The 20,675-nt window shown below is 42.6% G+C and overlaps 1 protein-coding gene across 1 annotated transcript in view; it reads left to right on the top strand.

Annotated features, from left to right (window-relative positions):
- Positions 1-280: 280 nt before the first annotated feature.
- The window catches only part of LOC140065981 (olfactory receptor 6C3-like), a 45,179-nt gene continuing 24,784 nt past the window's right edge, over positions 281-20,675 (top strand). The window contains exons 1-4 of the mRNA XM_072113543.1: positions 281-320; positions 530-822; positions 17,796-17,920; positions 18,651-18,770. Coding sequence (XP_071969644.1) covers positions 281-320; positions 530-822; positions 17,796-17,920; positions 18,651-18,770 — 578 coding nt within the window. The remainder of the gene's footprint in view (positions 321-529; positions 823-17,795; positions 17,921-18,650; positions 18,771-20,675) is intronic.

Below are 20,675 nucleotides of genomic sequence, written 5' to 3'. Positions count from 1 at the left end.
AAAGATGTTCGGGAGTATTTGGGATCCTGCTCTTCCTGTGCCCGCAACAATGCCTCTTGCATCAAACCAGCTGGACTGTTACTGCCATTGCCGATACACAATAGCCCATGGTCCCACGTGGCAATGGACTTTGTCACCGATCTGCCTGTCTCCTCGGGCAGTACTGTCATCTTGGTGGTGACGGACCGGTTTTCAAAGATGTCCCATTTTGTTTCCCTTCCAGGTCTTCCATCTTCCCCACAGCTTGCCAGTCTATTCTTCAGACACATCTTCCGGCTGCATGATCTTCCGCTTCACATCGTGTCCGATCGAGGAGTCCAGTTTGTATCAAGATTCTGCCGTTCTTTATGTAACCACCTGCGGGTCAACCTTGACTTTTCTTCTGCCTACCACCCACAGTCTAATGGTCAAGTGGAGAGGGTGAACCAGACTTTGGGCTGCTACCTTCGTCACTTCGTCTCAGCCCGTCAGGACAACTGGGCTGACCTACTACCTTGGGCTGAGTTCTCCTACAATTTCCTGGACTCAGGGTCTACTTGCTCGGCTCCGTTCTTTGTGGTCTATGGACGTATTCCTCGCCCGCCTCTTCTCCTGTCTACTTCCTCTGATGTCCCTACAGTAGAGGATTGGATGCAGGACCTCAAGTCTATTTGGGACCAGACCCGCCAGTCTCTTCTACGAGCTACCAAAACTCAGGCTGATGGGAAACCTCAAGCTCCCCCTGTCTTCTCTACCGGTGACAAAGTATGGTTGTCCTATAAATACATTCGGCTTAAGATACCCAGTTACAAACTTGGTCTCCGGTTTCTCAGTCCCTTTGAGGTAATCAAGCACATCAATCAAGTGGCCTACAAGTTCCGCCTTCCACCATCTATGCGTATCCCGAACTCATTCCATGTCTCCCTCCTGAAGCCAGTCATCTTGAACCGCTTCTCCCAGCAATCCCCTCCTCCTGCTCCTAAGGTGGATTCCCCAGATGTCTAAGAAGTTAAGGAGGTTCTCGACATGAAGATCATGACGGGTAAGCTGTTCTTTCTTGTAGATTGGAAGGGGTTCAGGCCTGAGGAGAGATCCTGGGAGCCTGAAGAGAACATCTTGGATTGGACTCTCCTCCAGAGGTTTCTTGGGACCAAGAAGAAGAGGGGGAGGCCGAGGGTACTGTCACGGGTTCTTCCGCAATCCCTGTCTCGGATTGGGCGCACCCATGGCCCCCAGCGTCCCTCCGGAGCTCCGCTCATCTTACCTCCCCTGGCTCCAGCGATGTCCTCTCCTGCTCCCACGGCTCGGCAGAGAAAGCTCTCCAGTGTTCCTGTGATTCTAGTGTTCCTGTGATTCCTGCGTTCCTGTGATTCCTGCGTTCCTGTGTTTCCTGTGTGTCAGTCCATTCCTGTGTGCCAGTCCGTTCCCGTGGTCCTGCGTTCCTGTGTGCCAGTCCGTTGATGTGGTCCTCCGTTGCTGTGTGCCAGTCCGTTCCTGTGATTCTGCGTTCCTGTGTCCCAGTCCATTCCTTTATGCCAGCTCCTGTGATTACTGAGTCCTAGTGTGCCTTCCACTGCTGTTCTCCTGCACTCCAGGTACAGACTGTCTCCCGTGTTACTGCCTTGGCAGCCACTGCGGGCTAGTTGCACCTGTGGAACAACCTGGTGGTATCATGCCGCAGCAAGTCCATCCCGCCTTGCGGCGGGCTCTGGTGAAGACCGGGTGCCACTTAGACTCCGGTCCCAGGTCGGCTAGTACCATCTCCCGCGGTGGTCCAGAGGGTCCACAGACTCCCAGTCCTGACACTCATCACGAAGCTATAATCAAGACCATGCACAGATGGTACTTCACTTTATCTAAGCTTCACACTATCTACCCCACCTCATCACCATTCTGCTGGAGAGGCTGCAGCAAAAGAGGAACCTTGTTACACACGTTGTGGGACTGCCCCAAAATTGCCCCCCTATGGGAATCAATAAACCACCTGATATCATCTCTAAACAACCAGCATAAAAACTTCAGCAACATCAAGCTTTACTACTTCTGAACCTGAAGGAACTCACCAACCAGAAAAACCGTATAGTAATAGCCCACCTAGTTATGTCAACCAAGTTAATAGTGACCCGCCACTGGAATGATCCTATATGCCCCAATATAAACGAGGTTATCCAACAAATAAACACCACTTACGCCTACGAAAAAGCTATCGCGATACAAAACAACAAACTATCACAATTTGAAGCTCAATGGGAGAGCTGGACCAAAAGCCCACACTTGAAGGATTAACCAACAACATTATAGCTTTATCCCCAACTGGATCTATTGGAGTACAGCAATACTATTACAAACCTAAGTTAGATGTTCCATTTTTATATTTTCGTTTTTAGTTGTTTTATTCACCATCCCCTAGTAGTTTTGGGACTTGTCAAACGAATGGGTGAATGGTTTCGAGTTATACTAATAGACAAGCGTACAGTAACGGACTCCGGCAAGATATCTTGCTAATGCTCTATGACATTAACCAACAACTTTCCAACAACTAACTCACAATACATTAACAATGTAAAAGCCATGAGTTTACTAACATCAGATTTAGCAGAACCAGATTGGTTATGAAGTGAGTTTGTAAACACTTTTCTCGTGACTGTATGTACTGCAATAGCTATTTTGTGAATAAAAGTTTTAAAATTAAAAAAAAAATGTTTACAATCATTAAAATATCTAAAATATCTAAAATATCCGAACCTTATGAATACATTGACATTTTTACTGATCTTTTCCCGAATACATTAAGAATAAGAAGGGAATACAGAGAAGTTATAAAGATATTAAGGGAGAAGGTCAAAGGATATAAATGGGGTTCTCCAGTAAAACTCATAATATGGTATAAAGGGTAAATCCGCAACTGCAACTCGTCAAAAGAAGTAGAGAGGCTGCTAGGCCAATGGAAATTAAAAGAAGATACAGCCACACAGGAAGATGAAAATATCAGTCTGATATGAGAAAAAAAAACTCTAATCATCTGCAGGGTTTTATGTTTGAATGCAAGTTTTTCATGCATACAATGTCAAAAAGTAAGCACAGTTATTTGCAGAAAATAAAGTTCTCAAAAATTTATGAATTATGACACTTGAAGTATTTCACACAAAAAGATTTCACACAAACGCTAACAATAAAAAAGCAAGGATTAGTATTCTGCTCAAATCTAATGTTAAGGTTCAATTGTCAAGGATGTATGAAGGATGAAGAAGGCCGATATACACTCACCGGCCACTTTATTAGGTACAGTATAGGGAAGAAAGGTGATTTGAGTGCCTTTGAACGTGGCATGGTTGTTGGTGCCAGAAGGGCTGATCTGAGTATTTCAGAAACTGCTGATCTACTGGGATTTCCATGCACAACCATCTCTAGGGTTTACAGAGAATGGTCCGAAAAAGAAAAACCATCCAGTGAGCGGCAGTTCTGTGGGCGGAAATGCCTTGTTGATGCCAGAGGTCAGAGGAGAATGGGCAGACTGGTTCGAGCTGATAGAAAGGCAACAGTGACTCAAATCGCCACCCGTTACAACCAAGGTAGGCAGAAGAGCATCTCTGAATGCACAGTACATCAAACTTTGAGGCAGATGGGCTACAGCAGCAGAAGACCACACCGGGTGCCACTCCTTTCAGCTAAGAACAGGAAACTGAGGCTACAATTTGCACAAGCTCATCGAAATTGGACAGTAGAAGATTGGAAAAACGTTGCTTGGTCTGATGAGTCTCGATTTCTGCTGCGACATTCGGATGGTAGGGTCAGCATTTGGCGTCAACAACATGAAAGCATAGATCCATCCTGCCTTGTATCAACGGTTCAGGCTGGTGGTGGTGGTGTCATGGTGTGGGGAATATTTTCTTGGCACTCTTTGGGCCCCTTGGTACCAATTGAGCATTGTTGCCATGCCACAGCCTACCTGAGTATTGTTGCTGACCATGTCCATCCCTTTATGACCACAATGTACCCAACATCTGATGGCTACTTTCAGCAGGATAATGCGTCATGTCATAAAGCTGGAATCATCTCAGACTGGTTTCTTGAACATGACAATGAGTTCACTGTACTCAAATGGCCTCCACAGTCACCAGATCTCAATCCAATAGAGCATCTTTGGGATGTGGTGGAACGGGAGATTCGCATCATGGATGTGCAGCCGTCAAATCTGCGGCAACTGTGGGATGCCATCATGTCAATATGGACCAAAATCTCTGAGGAATGCTTCCAGCACCTTGTTGAATCTATGCCACGAAGAATTGAGGCAGTTCTGAAGGCAAAAGGGGGTCCAACCCGTTACTAGCATGGTGTACCTAATAAAGTGGCCGGTGAGTGTATAATTGTAGTGGGTTGGACTAATGATGTCTTATATATGTTAGCTTCCATATATGCCCTGAACACTGGTCAATGCAAGTTTTTAAAACTTGTGTAAAAAAAAGATATACAATTATAAAAGGAAGAGTGGTGATATGGGGAAACTTCAATGCCCCTGTGAAGGGTCTCTGGACTCCTCTTCCAGAATTAGTAGAACAGAGACTAGTAAAATAGCTTTGAGTGGGAACTACACAATATTTGGAGATACCAACATGTAGATGAGCTAGACTATACATATTTTCCCACAAGACATAGCTCCTATTCTAGAAAATAATTTTTTTTGGTAGATAAGGAGAGTCTTCCCCGATGCATGTAGGCAAAGATTATATATATTATATGGTATGATCATGTACCAATTTACCCCTACCCAACATTTGACATAGTATTACTGCATAACTGGATGTGCATTCCCGCAATATTCATTAATACTACGTCATGCTTCTGGCGCCGGCTCCTAAACGGAGCCGGCACCAGAAGCTGCGGGTGTCGGCTATATATTATAGCCGACACCCGCCTCTAACACCCACAATCGGAAATTTCTCCAATCGCAGGTGTTAACCCCTAACACGCCTCGGTCTCGCTGACCGTGGCATGTCAGGGGCATTTAACTGGAATCGGACCCCCCCCCCCAGCAGGGCTTACCGGGGGGGGGGTCCGTGGCTCCCATCGCAGCCCCGGGACTGCCAATGTCCCGGGGCTGCGCAATCCTCTTCTGGTGAGCTGGGTCCCTGCCTTCTGGCAGGACCAGGCTGTGACACACTGAGCATGCGCAGCATATGGGATATTGTTATACGCAGGAGAGATTGGGTATCAAACTTTGTGGAGCGTTTTGGTATTTTATCCACTGAGAATTTGTACACTTTATGAAAAACACATTCATTTAGCCAAAAAAAAAGTAATTTCGAAATTGCATCCGATATTGCTTTAACCCCTATAAAACATTTAAAGGGTTAACAAACTTCATAAAAGTTGTTTTATGTACATTGAGGGGTGTCGTTTCTATAATGGGGTAATTTATGGGGTTTTACTTTTATTTAGGCCTCTCAAAGTGACTTCAAACCTAGCAGGTCCCTCAATAGGAGGATTTTGCATTTTTTATGAAAATGTGAAAAATTGCACCTGACTTTGAAAGCCCCATAACATCTTACAAAAATCAGAGTATGTATAAAAAACACGGAGGCATAAAGTAGACATTTGGTGAATGTTAGTTATTACGTTTTTTGCTGTTGACTATGTGTGGAAAAAGTAGAACATTTTGAATTTCGAAAATTCAGAATTTTTCTAAATTTTCACCAAATATCTGATTTTCTCATAAATAAATGCAAAACATACCACCAAAATTTTTTTAACTAACATGAAGTACAATGTGTCACGAGAAAACAATTTCAAAATCACTTGGATATGTTGAAGCGTTCCAAAGTTATAACCACTTATAGTGACACAGAGCAGATTTGAAAAAATGGGCCGTGTCAGGAAGGTGAAAAGTGGCTTTGGCTTTAAAGGGTTAAGTTAAGTTTATATGATGGCCCCCAACAAAACTCCATACCTCGTTGGAGACTACAACTGTCCCTTTTAAAAACACTAGAATGTCAGGTAAACATATTAAAAGAAACAAAGGAATTCTTTTAAATATTTGATAATAAAGAAATAAATGAAGAGTCCCTTTGGAAAACTTATAAGTTATATATTACTAAAACTTATAAAAGGCTGGGAATAGAGACAAAAGTTTAAAAAGTGGCTAATGTGGAGCAATTGATAGCTGATATAAATAGGGTGGAAGAACAAAATAAGATAAAATGGTGAGACTACAGTTGCGATAAGATGTTAAAATTACCAACAAAAAGAGAAATTAAAGGTTTTTGGCAACTATTAATCTTCCTAAACTGTCTAAAAAGCAGATAGAAAATACTGGATACTGGAAAATTTTAGACCAATATCCCTCTTGAACTGCGATGTGAAATTGTATGCCAAATGTTGGCCACAAGACTAAATGAGGTTCTGCCATCTATCATTTCAACAGATCAAGTGGGATTTGTAGAAGGCAGACAAACTAAACATGGGACTAGAAGAATAATAGATCTCTTGCAATGGGCTCAGGCCTTCGGAGCCCCCAGTGTGTTCCTGTCATTGGATGCAGAGAAAGCTTTCGACAGGGTACACTGGTCGCTCAGAGGAATTTGGTTTGGAATACCCAATTTAGCACTATACTCTAACCCAAAGGGACAGGTGTCAGGATTTTATTCTTCAGGATTTGAAATCACCAATGGTACCTGGCAAGGATGCCCATTATCCCCGGGAACTTTCGCAATAATGATGGAACTCCCAGCCCAAAATATTAGACAAGATATGGAAATTAATGGGATTCAGGTAGGTAGAGAATCACATAGTATAGATTTATATGCAGAAAAAAACATAATTGTTATGTGTACGGACTCTGAAAAATCAATAGAAGTTTTAATGATTATAATTAGAGATGAGCGAACATACTCGTCCGAGCTTGATGCTCGATCGAGCATTAGCGTACTCGTAACTGCTCGTTGCTCGGACGAGTATTTCGCCCGCTCGAGAAAATGGCAGCTCCCGCCGTTTTGCTTTTTGGCGGCCAGAAACAGAGCCAATCACAAGCCAGGAGACTCTGCACTCCACCCAGCATGACGTGGTACCCTTACACGTAGATAGCAGTGGTTGGCTGGCCAGATCAGGTGACCCTGGGATAGACTAGCCGCTGCCCGCGCTGCTCGGATCATTCTCTGTCTGGATGCCGCTAGGGAGAGAGCTGCTGCTGGTCAGGGAAAGCGTTAGGGTGTTCTATTAGCTTACTGTTAGGCAGGAGTGATTCTACAAGAACCCAACAGCCCTTCTTAGGGCTACAATAACGTTATAATTTTTTTTTTTTTTTATTTGCAGCTAGTACCATATTGTGAGGAATTTGCAGGGGGACTTGCTACCGTTGTGTTTAGCTCTTAGTGACACACATATCCACCTCAAACACCAAAGTGGGAAAATTTATTAGGGGTTTGAGTAGAATTAGGCACAGTCTGCCAGTTTCTTTTTATTTTACGTTTATTGTTTTAATAACTCAGTGTCATCTCATCTGGCATAGTAGTGTGCTGTAATACTTGGCTAGAAAATAGCCATAGGAGAATACAAACGGCTTAATTACGCCTACAGTAGCGTTATATATATTTGATTTCTGGTTGATCTGCTGGTGGCTGTAGTTGTTGCAGTGCATCTACTAGCAAATTGTGAGCAATTTGGAGTCAGACTTGCGACCACTGTGTTTTAGTGACGCACATATCCATCGCAAAGACCGAAGTGGGAAAATTTATTAGGGCCCGGGGTTGTATTTCAATTAGGCACAGTCTGCCATTTCCTTTTTTATTTTACGTTTATTTTTTTCATAACTCAGCGTCATCTCATCTGGCATAGTAGTGTGCTGTAATACTTGGCTAGAAAATAGCCATAGGAGAATACAAACGGCTTAATTACGCCTACAGTAGCGTTATATATATTTGATTTCTGGTTGATCTGCTGGTGGCTGTAGTTGTTGCAGTGCATCTACTAGCAAATTGTGAGGAATTTGGAGTCAGACTTGCGACCACTGTGTTTTAGTGACGCACATATCCATCGCAAAGACCGAAGTGGGAAAATTTATTAGGGCCCGGGGTTGTATTTCAATTAGGCACAGTCTGCCATTTCCTTTTTTATTTTACGTTTATTTTTTTCATAACTCAGCGTCATCTCATCTGGCATAGTAGTGTGCTGTAATACTTGGCTAGAAAATAGCAATAGGAGAATACAAACGGCTTAATTACGCCTACAGTAGCGTTATATATATTTGATTTCTGGTTGATCTGCTGGTGGCTGTAGTTGTTGCAGTGCATCTACTAGCAAATTGTGAGCAATTTGGAGTCAGACTTGCGACCACTGTGTTTTAGTGACGCACATATCCATCGCAAAGACCGAAGTGGGAAAATTTATTAGGGCCCGGGGTTGTATTTCAATTAGGCACAGTCTGCCATTTCCTTTTTTATTTTACGTTTATTTTTTTCATAACTCAGCGTCATCTCATCTGGCATAGCAGTGTGCTTTCATACTTGGCTATAAAATAGCCATAGCAATAGGATAGCATCGTTTGGTTTTAAAAACTAAAAAACACAAAAAAAAAACAAAAACAAAAAAAAAAAGTTAAAAAAAAAATTCAAGTTATAACTCTCATTTTCAAAATGTTTAACCCGAGGGCTAGGGGTAGAGGACGAGGGCGGGGACGTGGGCGTCCAACTACTGCAGGGGTCAGAGGCCGTGGTCCTGGGCGGGGTGAGACACCACCTGCTTATGAGGGAGCAGGGGAACGCCGCAGAGCTACACTCCCTAGGTTCATGTCTGAAGTTACTGGGACTCGTGGTAGAGCACTGTTGAGGCCAGAACAGTGCGAACAGGTGATGTCGTGGATTGCCGACAATGCTTCGAGCAATTTGTCCACCAGTCAGTCTTCCACGCAGTCCACCCATGTCACCGAAATCGGCACTCCTCCAGCTCCTGCACCTCAGCCTCCTCCCCCCCAGTCTGCCCCCTCCCAGCAAAATTTGCCATTTGAACCGGCATACTCTGAGGAACTGTTTTCAGGACCCTTCCCACAGTCACAAACCACTTGTCCGGTTGCTGATGAGCAATTTTCCGATGCCCAGGTTTTCCACCAGTCGCAGTCTGTGGGTGATGATGACCTTGTTGACGTACTGGAAGAAGTGTGTAAAGAGGTGTCCGACGATGAGGAGACACGGTTGTCAGACAGTGGGGAAGTTGTTGTCAGGGCAGGAAGTCCGAGGGGGGAGCAGACTGAGGGATCGGAGGATGATGAGGTGACAGACCCAAGCTGGGTTGAGAGGCCGGGTGAACACAGTGCTTCTGAGACGGAGGAGAGTCCTCGACCAGAACAGGTTGGAAGAGGCAGCGGTGGTGCCAGACGGAGAGGCAGGGCCAGAGCTGGTGCATCAGCGCCAAATGTGTCAACTAGTGAAGCTCCCGTGGCGAGGGCTCCTGCGGCGAGGGCTAGATTTTCAGAAGTCTGGAGGTTCTTTAAGGAAACACCGGATGACCGACGGACTGTGGTGTGCCACATTTGCCAAACCAGGATCAGCAGGGGTTCCACCACTACTAGCTTAACTACCACCAGTATGCGCAGGCATATGAATGCTAAACACCCCACTCAGTGGCAACAAGCGCGTTCACCTCCGGCCGTGCACACCACTGCTCCTTCCCCTGTGTCAGCTGATAGTCAGCCCCCTGCCCAGGACCCTGCCACAAAAACCCCATCGTCGCCTCCACGATCCTCCACAGCATCCACCAGCGTTCAGCTCTCCATACCCCAGACGCTGGAGCGGAAACGCAAATATAGTGCAACCCACCCGCACGCCCAAGCCCTTAATGTGCACATCTCCAGATTGCTAAGCCTGGAGATGCTGCCCTATAGGCTAGTAGAGACCGAGGCCTTTCGCAGCCTCATGGCGGCGGCCGCCCCTCGGTATTCGGTCCCCAGCCGCCACTACTTTTCCCGATGTGCCGTCCCAGCCCTGCACCAGCACGTGTCAGACAACATAATCCGTGCCTTGACCAACGCCGTTTCTGACAAGGTCCACCTGACTACGGACACGTGGACGAGTGCTGCCGGGCAGGGCCACTATATATCTCTGACGGCACATTGGGTTAACTTGGTGGAGGCTGGGACCGAGTGTGACCCTGCGGCTGGTCATATACTGCCGACGCCGAGGATTGCGGGGCCTACCTCGGTCCAGGTGTTTGAGGCCTACTATGCCTCCTCCTCCTCCCACCCCTCCTCCACCTCCTCCTCCGAACGACCATCCGTGGGCATGGCGCCATCAGTCGGTAGCTCTAGGCACAGCAGCAGTGCCGTCGCTAAGCGACAGCAGGCGGTGCTCAAACTGCTGAGCCTAGCCGATAAAAGGCACACCGCCCAAGAGCTATTACAGGGCATTCCACATCAAACTTGTTAACTTTCTCGCCACCCTGCTGTGTAATCCAGAAAAGATACTGGCAAACTTTTATCATTTACCGATATTATTTCAGCGCTTCTTGCGCATCTGTTTACATTCCCCTCTCTCGCCATATCCCAAACTTATAAGAACGCTACTACACTTGATCTTATACAAAAGGTTCTTAGAAGTGCTGTTTGGGGATTAGCCTAGAGACAGGGGCTTGGATTGGCGAAAGCTCGCCTGGAAGCGGAGCGCCAGCTCCATCCCAAGATACAACTAACATAGTTTTAAGTGCAGCACCTTTAATCTACTACTAGTTCACTGCCTCCATAATAATAATAATAATAATCTTTATTTATATAGCGCCATCATATTCCGTAGCGCTTTACAAATCATAGGAAACAAATACAAATGTAATGTAACAGAGCACAACATTTGTATGGAACAACAGGAGTGAGGTCCCTGCTCGCCAGAGCTTACGGTTTATGAAGATGATGGGGTAACACGAGGTAAAAGAATTTTTAATGGTCAAGCCATTCTTCTTAGGGAATAGAACAAAATATAATAAATGGAATTGCTGTCGCTTGAACCACTCAGCCGTCACCAGGTCCAGGGTGAATGGGACTGCATAGAAGTCTGGTGCCTGTTGGTTGATGGATAACAGATGGGAGGACGACACAGGACGGGTTAGTAGAAGAGTTAAAACTTCATGCAGTTAATGAGTGTTATAGGCTTGCCTAAAGAAATGGGTTTTAAGAGCACGTTTGAAACTTTGGAGGTTAGGTATTAGTCTGATAGTCCGGGGCAGAGCATTCCATAGAATTGGTGCAGCTCTAGAGAAGTCTTGGAGACGCGAGTGGGAGGTCCGCACTAGGGTAGAGGTTGATCTAAGATCACTGGCGGATCTAAGAGCACGGGTTGGGCGATAGACTGAGATAAGAGAGGAGAGGTAGGGGGGTGCAGCATTATACAGAGCTTTATGGATGAGGGTTATTATTTTAAACTGTATTCGAAAGGAGACTGGCAGCCAGAGCAGCGTCTGGCATGAACTGTAGGCATACATGGTCCCCTTATCAAACGAGCTGTGTCAGGCAGAATTTTGGGTTGTTTTCATGGCTTCCACAACAAACTTGTTAACTTTGTCGCCACCCTGCTGTGTAATCCACAAAATATACTGGCAAACTTTTATCATTTACCAATATTATTTCAGCGCTTCTTGCGCATCTGTTTCCATTCCCCTCACCCGCCATATCCTAAACTTATAAGAACTCTATTACACTTGATCTTATACAAAAGGTTCTTAGAAGTGCTGTTTGGGGAGTAGCCTAGAGACAGGGGCTTGGATTGGCGAAAGCTCGCCTGGCAGCGGAGCGCCAGCTCCATGCCAAGATCCAACTAACATAGTTTTAACTGCAGCACCTTTAATCTACTACTAGTTCACTGCCTCCATACATGGTCCCCTTATCAAACGAGCTGTGTCAGGCAGAATTTTGGGTTGTTTTCATGGCTTCCATGTTAACTTTGTCGCCACCCTGCTGTGTAATCCACAAAATATACTGGCAAACTTTTATCATGTACCGATATTATTTGAGCGCTTCTTGCTCACCTCCTTTGGTTCCTCTCTGCCACCCATTGGTTTGAAGCCTGAGTCCATTTAGGGTATGTCGCCATGCCACTCTCTTGCCTGCCGCTGCTGCCGCTGCCTCTGCATGCCGTCCCCTATAGTGTCAGGGTCAATTATTGGATGTTTTACATGCTATCTAGCTTCATTCTGTCACTCTGTCATGGCCATGCTGTTGCCCATAATTTTGGCATAATGGTGCGATTAAGCAGCCTCAGAGGCATCCATGCATGCTGCCCCTGCTGTTTCCTGTCCATTTCCGTGGTGTTTCCATCCTTTTCTGAGGTTCCCAGGTGTTTGGCCAAGCTTCCCTGTGCAGAGCCTTGGTCCCCTTGAAAAATGCTCGAGTCTCCCATTGACTTCAATGGGGCTCGTTATTCGAGACGAGCACTCGAGCATCGGGAAAAGTTTGTCTCGAATAACGAGTACCCGAGCATTTTAGTGCTCGCTCATCTCTAATTATAATATATAAATTTGCTGAGGTCTCATTCTACAAATTGAATATTGGCAAGTCAGTACTATTTCCCATAAACCTATCGAATGTTACTAAGGAGAAATTAATCGGTAAGTATAATTTTCTAATTGGCTCGGGTGGATTTAAATATTTAGGAATTCAAATGTGTTTGCCTCCAGAGAGGACCACTCTATGGACCACACTATGGAAGATTTGCAGATTACTATTTTAATGGGACATTTTAAGACACAGAAGGAAAGGAAAGAATGGGAGTATAAATTAGTGAGGACAACTCTGTTTCCCCTAAATCTCTTCCGTTCCTTGGTTGAACTTGATGGACAAGTGTCTTTTTTCAACTGTATAAACTATGATACTATGAGGAGATTCAACACCTTACAAAGTGGTCTTAACATTCATGCCAGCTTCATGACCTCCTATCTCTGACCTGGAGGCCACAAGCAGCTAAGAGCCAGGGCTCTCTTGTCTCACCAGACAGGTTTTTAGTGTGTTTATTGCTGTCCTGTTATAAATCAGATGTCCCTGTATTTATCAATCTGTTGTTTTAATGTTTTTTTTAATATCCTTTGATGATCACTGTCTAGTGTGTATAAAATGCTGTAAATTTTCAGTTTCATGCATAACATCATGTCTGATGAAGAGAACTAGTATTCTCGAAAGCTCACCATCAAATATACTCAGTTAGCCTCAAAAAGGTATCAGCTACTTTAGCCTAAAAAGTATCTACATAACTATGAAAGCCACATACAATTTAAAAAAAAGCATGAAGGACTCCCAGACTTCCAGTTAGAAATAAGATTCTATGGTCTGATGATACACAAATTCCGATTGAGTATAAGCCGACCCGAGTCGGCTGGGAAAACCTATTGACTCGAGTATAAGCCGAGGGTGGGAAATGCATTGGTCACAGACCCCCCCAGTATGTAGCCAACCAGCCCCCTATAGTATACAGCCTGCCCCCAGTAGTATACAGCCTGCCCCCAGTAGTATACAGCTTGCCCCCAGTAGTATACAGCCTGCCCCCAGTAGTATACAGCCTGCCCCCAGTAGTTTACAGCCTGCCCCCAGTAGTATACAGCCTGCCCCCAGTAGTATACAGCTTGCCCCCAGTAGTATACAGCTTGCCCCCAGTAGTATACAGCCTGCCCCCAGTAGTATACAGCCTGCCCCCAGTAGTATACAGCTTGCCCCCAGTAGTATACAGCCTGCCCCCAGTAGTTTACAGCTTGCCCACAGTAATATACAGCATGCCCCCCAGTAGTATACAGCCCAGCCCAGCATTAAAAAAAAAAAAAAACTTATATACTCACCCTCCGGTGGCCCCGATGTGCAGCGCTGCTCCCCCGATGTCCGCACAGGTCCTCTTATGGCTTCCGCGCCCGTCTTCTTTCTTCTCTAACTTCGTGCTGGGCGCCGCCATCGTTTCCCCCGGACGGCAGGCGCATAGTATGACGCGCCGCTGCTGACGTCATACTAGGCGCCGCCTGGTAGAAAAGCATGGCGGCGCCCAGCACGACGTTAGAGAAGATAGAAGAGGACCCGCGCGGACATCGGGGGAGCAGCGCTGTACGTCGGGGCCACCAGAGGGTGAGTATATAACTTTATTATATTTTAAAATATTTTTTAAGTATACATATGTGTGTATTGACTCGTGTATAAGCCGAGGGGACGTTTTTCAGCACATTTTTTGTGCTGAAAAACTCGGCTTATACACAAGTATATACGGTAATTCTAATCTGCATTTTTGGAAAAAAACAGGCAATGCTCATCACCTGCCAAATACAATCCCAGCAGTGACATATGGTGCTGGCAGCATCATGCTATGGGGGCAGGGACAGGAAGACTGGTTGCAACTGAAAGAAAGATGAATACGGCCAAGTACAGAGATATCCTAGATGAAAACCTCTTCCAGATGCTCTTGACCTCAGACTGGACCAAAGGTTCCTCTTCCAACAAGACAATGACCCTAAGCACACAGCTACAATAATAAAGCAGAGGCTTCAGGATAACTCTGTGACCATTCCTGACTGCCCAAGCACGAACCCTGACCTAAACCCAATTAATTGTAATGAGCAAAAAGGAACTTTTTTCCTTTCCTTTTGGCTGCAATAAAACAAAGAGTGAAAAGTTAAAGGGGTCTGAATACTTTCCGAACCCATTGTACATTACTATACCGAATATTCCATGTTAACAGGCAAACACTTAACAGGACAAAGTACATTTTATATTGTTTTATAATTGACATTTTCCATGTCATCTAAAGTTTTAAATATCCATAAAAGTTTCCTGCTTTGTGTTCTTTAATGTCAACTTAAACTTCTGAAGTTTGTAAAAGTTTCCAGGAAAGTTACAGTGTGATAACTCCCTAGATATATGAAATTCTCCTTAGATATTTAGCCCAGCACAAGGCAAAAAAGAAAATGTATAAAAGGTGATAGCAATTATAATGTGCTTTCGCTGCCTGCAGTCACATGGTAAGTTCTGGAGTTTACTCTTTACAGTATAATGATTTTGTGTATATTTATTTAGTTTTATTATATATTTTTATTACCGTATGTTTTATCAGCAGACCTGCCATTATCTTACAATATTCTTTTTTTTTAAGTAACATTTTGCAACTTTTTTAAAATTTTATGTAGGATAAAATCCTACCTGCATTATTATTTTACTTAGATTTCTTTCCTTTTTGCCTTCTACAGTCTGTATGTTTTCTCATACATTATTGTATATATATATATATATATATATATATATATATATATATATATACATATATATATATATATATATATATTTATATATATATATATATATATATATATATATATATATAATAACACTTTATTTGCTAAACTAGTAATACAGCTTTAGCTATTTAAGTGTGAGTTGCTGTCATGGCACGCCACTTATCCAACAAGAGGCAGTATTGGGCATTAATCTAGAGTACATTTTAGATTAGAATAGAACTTTATTTATCCCAATGGGAAATTATTTTGTACAATAGTCAAAATAAGTCAATACAATAATAAATTCATAAATGGATGGGAAGGCAGATTTATGACTAAGCCATTTTAGGGCTTTAGGACCAAGCCCGGTTTTTAAAAATCTGCCCTGTGTCATTATAAGAGGTTTTAACTTTGTAACATTTTAAAATATCCATGGTGTTTTGAGACTGTTTTCTGTCACACACTGTACTTCAAATTAGTTGAAAAATTTGGATGATATCTTTTGTGTTTAGTTATGAAAAAAACGGAGATTTGGCACAAATTTCTAAAAATTCTTCATTTTCAAAGTTCCAAATTCTCTGTTTTTCAGGCAGATGGTTATGAAGTTATTTGGGTTCTATGACTTACATTACCCAAATGTCTTCTTTATATTGGCATGGGCTTTGTATGCATCCTGTCTTTTATCTAGGTTGTTAGGAGGTTCAGAATTTTTTGGTGCTATTTTTCTGAAAATTGCTAGAAGCTATATTTATAGTCACCTGCTCAGCTTTAAGTGACTTTGAGAGGCCTAAATAACAGTAAAACCCAATAAATTATATACACGAGTATATACGGTACTATAAAAATAATATATTCCTTATTCTATTGGTTATCATTGTAACAGCGATAACCCATTTATGTAGCTTTCTTATGGTTCACTTGTTTTGCAGAATATAGAACTGATTTTGTGAGAACTTTGTTAGCTTTTGCTAGTATTAACGAGCATAAATTTTTGCGTTTTTTTTTTGTTTACATGGCATTTTGGGCTTGTACTATACTTTTTATTAGTATCATGTCGTGGTAAATGTTACTCCTTGATCACTTTTTATCATGTTGTTATGAGGTCAGATGTGAAAATATGATTCTTTTTATTCACTGTACGGTTCCATACAATATAACAATTTTATTTTATTGTATGGGTTGTCATGGAAATGGAGATACCCATTATGTAGTGTTTTTTGGTTATTTTTACTTTTTTATGTTGTATTTGATTTTTATATGGGATGGGGCATCAGGGTGGGACATCAACAAGTGAGCATTTGATACTAATGTGTTGCATCATATTACATAGTCAGCCTATGCATTTTCAATAGTCTGACAGAAACACTGTTAGATCGACTTATACTGAAGGCAGCCCTGGGGTCCTTCATCGGACCTCAGGGCTGCCTTAGCAATAATCAGCACTTCCGTGCCCTGCTGCCTCCGTGAATATCGTCCCAGTAATGCCTCATAGACGCCACAGTCACCATGACCGCAGCATCTAGAAGGTTGAACAGCCAAGATTGTGATAGTCTTGATGCCGGCTGTTACTGCAGGAACCAGGTTTTGCATACTGCCGGGATCCCACGGTGACTGTCCGGGCTTAGTTTCTGCACCCGGAAGATCACTATGATGTAACTCTATGTCATGGCGCTGTAACTGCCCGCAGCTTATGGCCTACAGTTAGTTACTTCAGGGTGCAGGCAGGGGTTGATACTTTGTTTTGGCCAATATCGTGTTGTAGAATTTAATTGCTTTTGGAATTAATGAGTAATGTATTAATGTATTCTGTCAGCAAATTGGGCTATGGTGGTTACTTATGGTTCTCTGATGTTATAAAATTGTGGTGTGTACCTTATATAGACATAGGTATATTAACTCATGGCGTCTGTTGCATCCGAACGAGAAAGATTATACTTACTATTCGACTCCACATGATATATACACCAGACTGGACATGCTGTTTGTGAAACACCACGACCTCAGATTGCTCCAACAGGCAACAATTGATAATATATCTTGCGTTAGTGGACATGACTTTCACTCTTGGGGTTTTTAGGAGGACATACAAATTGTGTCAGAAATAAACCAGGCATTACTGGAACATTTTACTACAAATCAAGCAAATATCCCTAACCCATACATGAGATGGGAAGCCTATAAAATAGTCATCAGGGGAATTTTAATAAAACATGCGGCTAGACGGAAAAAGGAAAGAGATAGGCGACTGAATAGCCTCCTGGAACATATAAAAAATCTAGAGACACAACACAAATGGCACTTGGATAATGACCTTAAAACGCAATTGATCCAAGCCAGAGAAGAATTAAGGTCTCTCTTGATGTATAAAGCAAAAAATACACTCCTAAAATGTCGCTGTTTCCATTATGAATACGGAAATAAATGAAGTCGGGGCTTAGCAAGAGCCTTACGTGTCCAATAGGCTATAACATTTGTCCCTGTCGTAACAAACACACGGGGAAACAAAGTCTCTATGCCAGATGAAGTTGCAGAGACCTTTAGAGAATACTATCCTTATATTCAGTTGATAGACTGAATCATAACACCCTGTGCCAATACTTTAGGCTAAGGATTCAAAAGTACATACAAGATTCAGTTATACCGGTTCTATCACATCTAGACCTAGAGGATCTAGAAAGACCAATTTCAGAAGAGGAAGTAAGGAGTACAATCAAGAACACATCAGCTGGTAAGGCACCAGGCCCAGATGGGTTCTCCATAAACTATTACAAATTGTTATATGGGGAGTTGGGCCCACACTTAACGGAGGCCTTTAATTCTTTGATGGAGGATCGGGTACCACCATTAGACTCATTGAGGGCTTATATCACAGTTATACCAAAAACAGGCAAGGACCAAACGCAGTGTCTCAGCTACAGACCAATTTCCCTGCTCAACATAGATACAAAACTGCTAGCAAAAATACTGGCAGTCAGATAAATGCCAATGGCGAGTAAACTTATACATTTGGATCAAACTGTTTTTTTATTAGGCCGAGAGGCAAGGGATAAAACCACAAAGACAATTAACCTGATGCATTTTTCTCGGTTACAAAAAAAGACAGTAGTTCTGCTCTTAACTGATGCAGAGAAAGCTTTCGACAGGGTAAATTGGGTGTACATGGCTGAGACACTGCGTGGAATAAGCTTGCGGCACAATATGATGCAGTGGATCCTAGCCTTCTATACACGTTCCACAGCAAAGGTCAGGGTAAACGGAATCCTGTCTAAAGATCTGCACATAAATAATGGAGTAAGACAGGGTTGTCCATTATCGCCATTAATTTTTGTATTGGCCCTGGAACCCTTCCTAAGACACATTAGATCAGACCAGAATATTTCAGGAATAGTAGTATAGAAAGAGGAAGTAAAAGTGACTGCTTATGCAGATGACTTATTGTTTTTTGTTTCCAATCCCAGGGTTTCCATCCCTAATCTTATGAGACATTTTAAGGAGTATTTTTCCCTGTCAAACTTCAAAATGAATTTCTCAAAATCTGAAGCCTTTGCACTATCTATGCTCCTTGAAGAGACTAACAGGTTAGAAGATCTCTTTCCATTTAGGTGGCCCAAAGAGGGATTATCCTACTTGGGAATAAAATTGACTAGGGACTTAAAAGACCTGTATAGAGCAAATTACCTCACACTTGCAAATGAGATCAAAGCAGACTGTGAGAAATGGAAGTGCGATCTTTAAAATGAATATATTGCCAAGAATCTTATACTTGTACCAAGCCCGTCCTATTTTTCTCTCAGGGAAATTTTTCAAGCTAATAACTATGATACAGCAAAAATTTATACGGGCTGGCAGAAAACCACATTTAAGAGCAGAAGTATTATATAGACCAAGAAACAGAGGGGGGCTGGCTTGTCCAGATCTTAGACTGTATTATAAAGCATCTCATCTGGTTAGGGTAGTAGACTGGTGTAAGAACGGTAAGAATAAAGAATGGGTAATAACAGAACAGCAAGAATCACAGGCCCCACCTTCTAATGTCCCTTGGCTGGAGAAAGAAAATTTAATTCAGTTATTTAAGCATCCTACTATAGGTGCAACACTACGAGTCTGTCATTCCCCTCAGATCAATGGTACACTTATTCCTGTACTTTCCGCAGTATCCCATACTGGGTAATCCTAGATTTTCCATGGGGATGGAAGACACAGTCTTTAGGGACTGGGATATGGCAGGGATAAATGAAGTCTCCCACTAAAGAGTTGGGACCAGATGGTGTACTGTTCACCTTTAGAAGCATCTGAAAGCTGGGGGGTACCAGTGTTGACCCCACAGAGAGGTTTTTTCCTATGCTCATTTTTGAGGTCACTCCAGCGACCAGAGGATTTCGAAGATGATACCACTGAAAACTATGCATGGGGTCAGATCAAGTGCGACACTCCCTTTCCAGGATCTATGGCATGCTTATAAAAGGTAATAATTTCTCATTGTCATCATTTACATAAAAGTGGGAACAGGACCTCCAAATAAACATCGCCTGAACAATGGAAAAGTATATATGAATTTTCATATACGTCTTTAATTAATTCCAGACATCAAGAAAGTAATTATAAAAAAATCTCAAGGTGGTACCAAGTACTTACTAAAATCAATAAAATGTACCCAGAAGTCAGCCCAATGCGTTGGAGGTGTAAACAAGCTGAGGGTTAACTTATACATATATTTTGGTCTTGCCCCTTGATAATACCCTTTTGGGAAGAAATTCACAATATAACCCAACAGAAGTTAGATATCATCTTCCCTCTTGATCCAGCTATTGTCCTTCTTCAATACTGTGAACTTTCAAGATGTGAATATAAGAGATCTTTATTGAGATATATTTTACTAGCAGCACGATTATGCATTTTTGCTTACTGGAAACAACCAAGAACTCCACCAGTATCCCTTTGGCTTTCTAAAGTAGATGATGTCAGGTGTATGGAGGAACTGAAATCATTAGTAAGAGAAACAATAGATAGATTTAATGAGAGGTGGCAAGATAGGGTTCAGAAATTTGGAAATATTTAGAACCTACAAAATGGAAGAGGATTAGTAGCAGATAATACTGTCCTGGAAAATATGGTAGATAGACTGGGTATATGATGACACAGTGCCTGGGGGCAGTACAGCGGGATATATGTTGCTAGAGTAAATTGCATGTTATTTATGTAATACTTGGTTTGTTATGTTTTGTTTCTTTCTTTGTAGATATATTTGTATTTAAAAAGCATAAATAAAGAACAAATTTTAAAAAAAAGCCAGAATAGGTATAACTAAAAAGAATGCCAATGGATGGAGCACAAGACCAGAAATGTCTACTTTACCTTTTTGTGGCTTACCATCACCTTTATTTTCACCCAATGTTATACCATTGTGTTGTTATAACTTGTTTAATGCTCATTGTCTTTTATGCACATTAATGGTCAATACTGAAAAAGCAATAAAGAGAAAT

The sequence above is a fragment of the Engystomops pustulosus genome, chromosome 6 (genome assembly GCF_040894005.1).
Source record: "Engystomops pustulosus chromosome 6, aEngPut4.maternal, whole genome shotgun sequence".
Classification (NCBI taxonomy): domain Eukaryota; kingdom Metazoa; phylum Chordata; class Amphibia; order Anura; family Leptodactylidae; genus Engystomops; species Engystomops pustulosus.
Note: the sequence above shows the minus strand (reverse complement) of the source record. Positions and strands in the feature narration are given on the sequence as shown.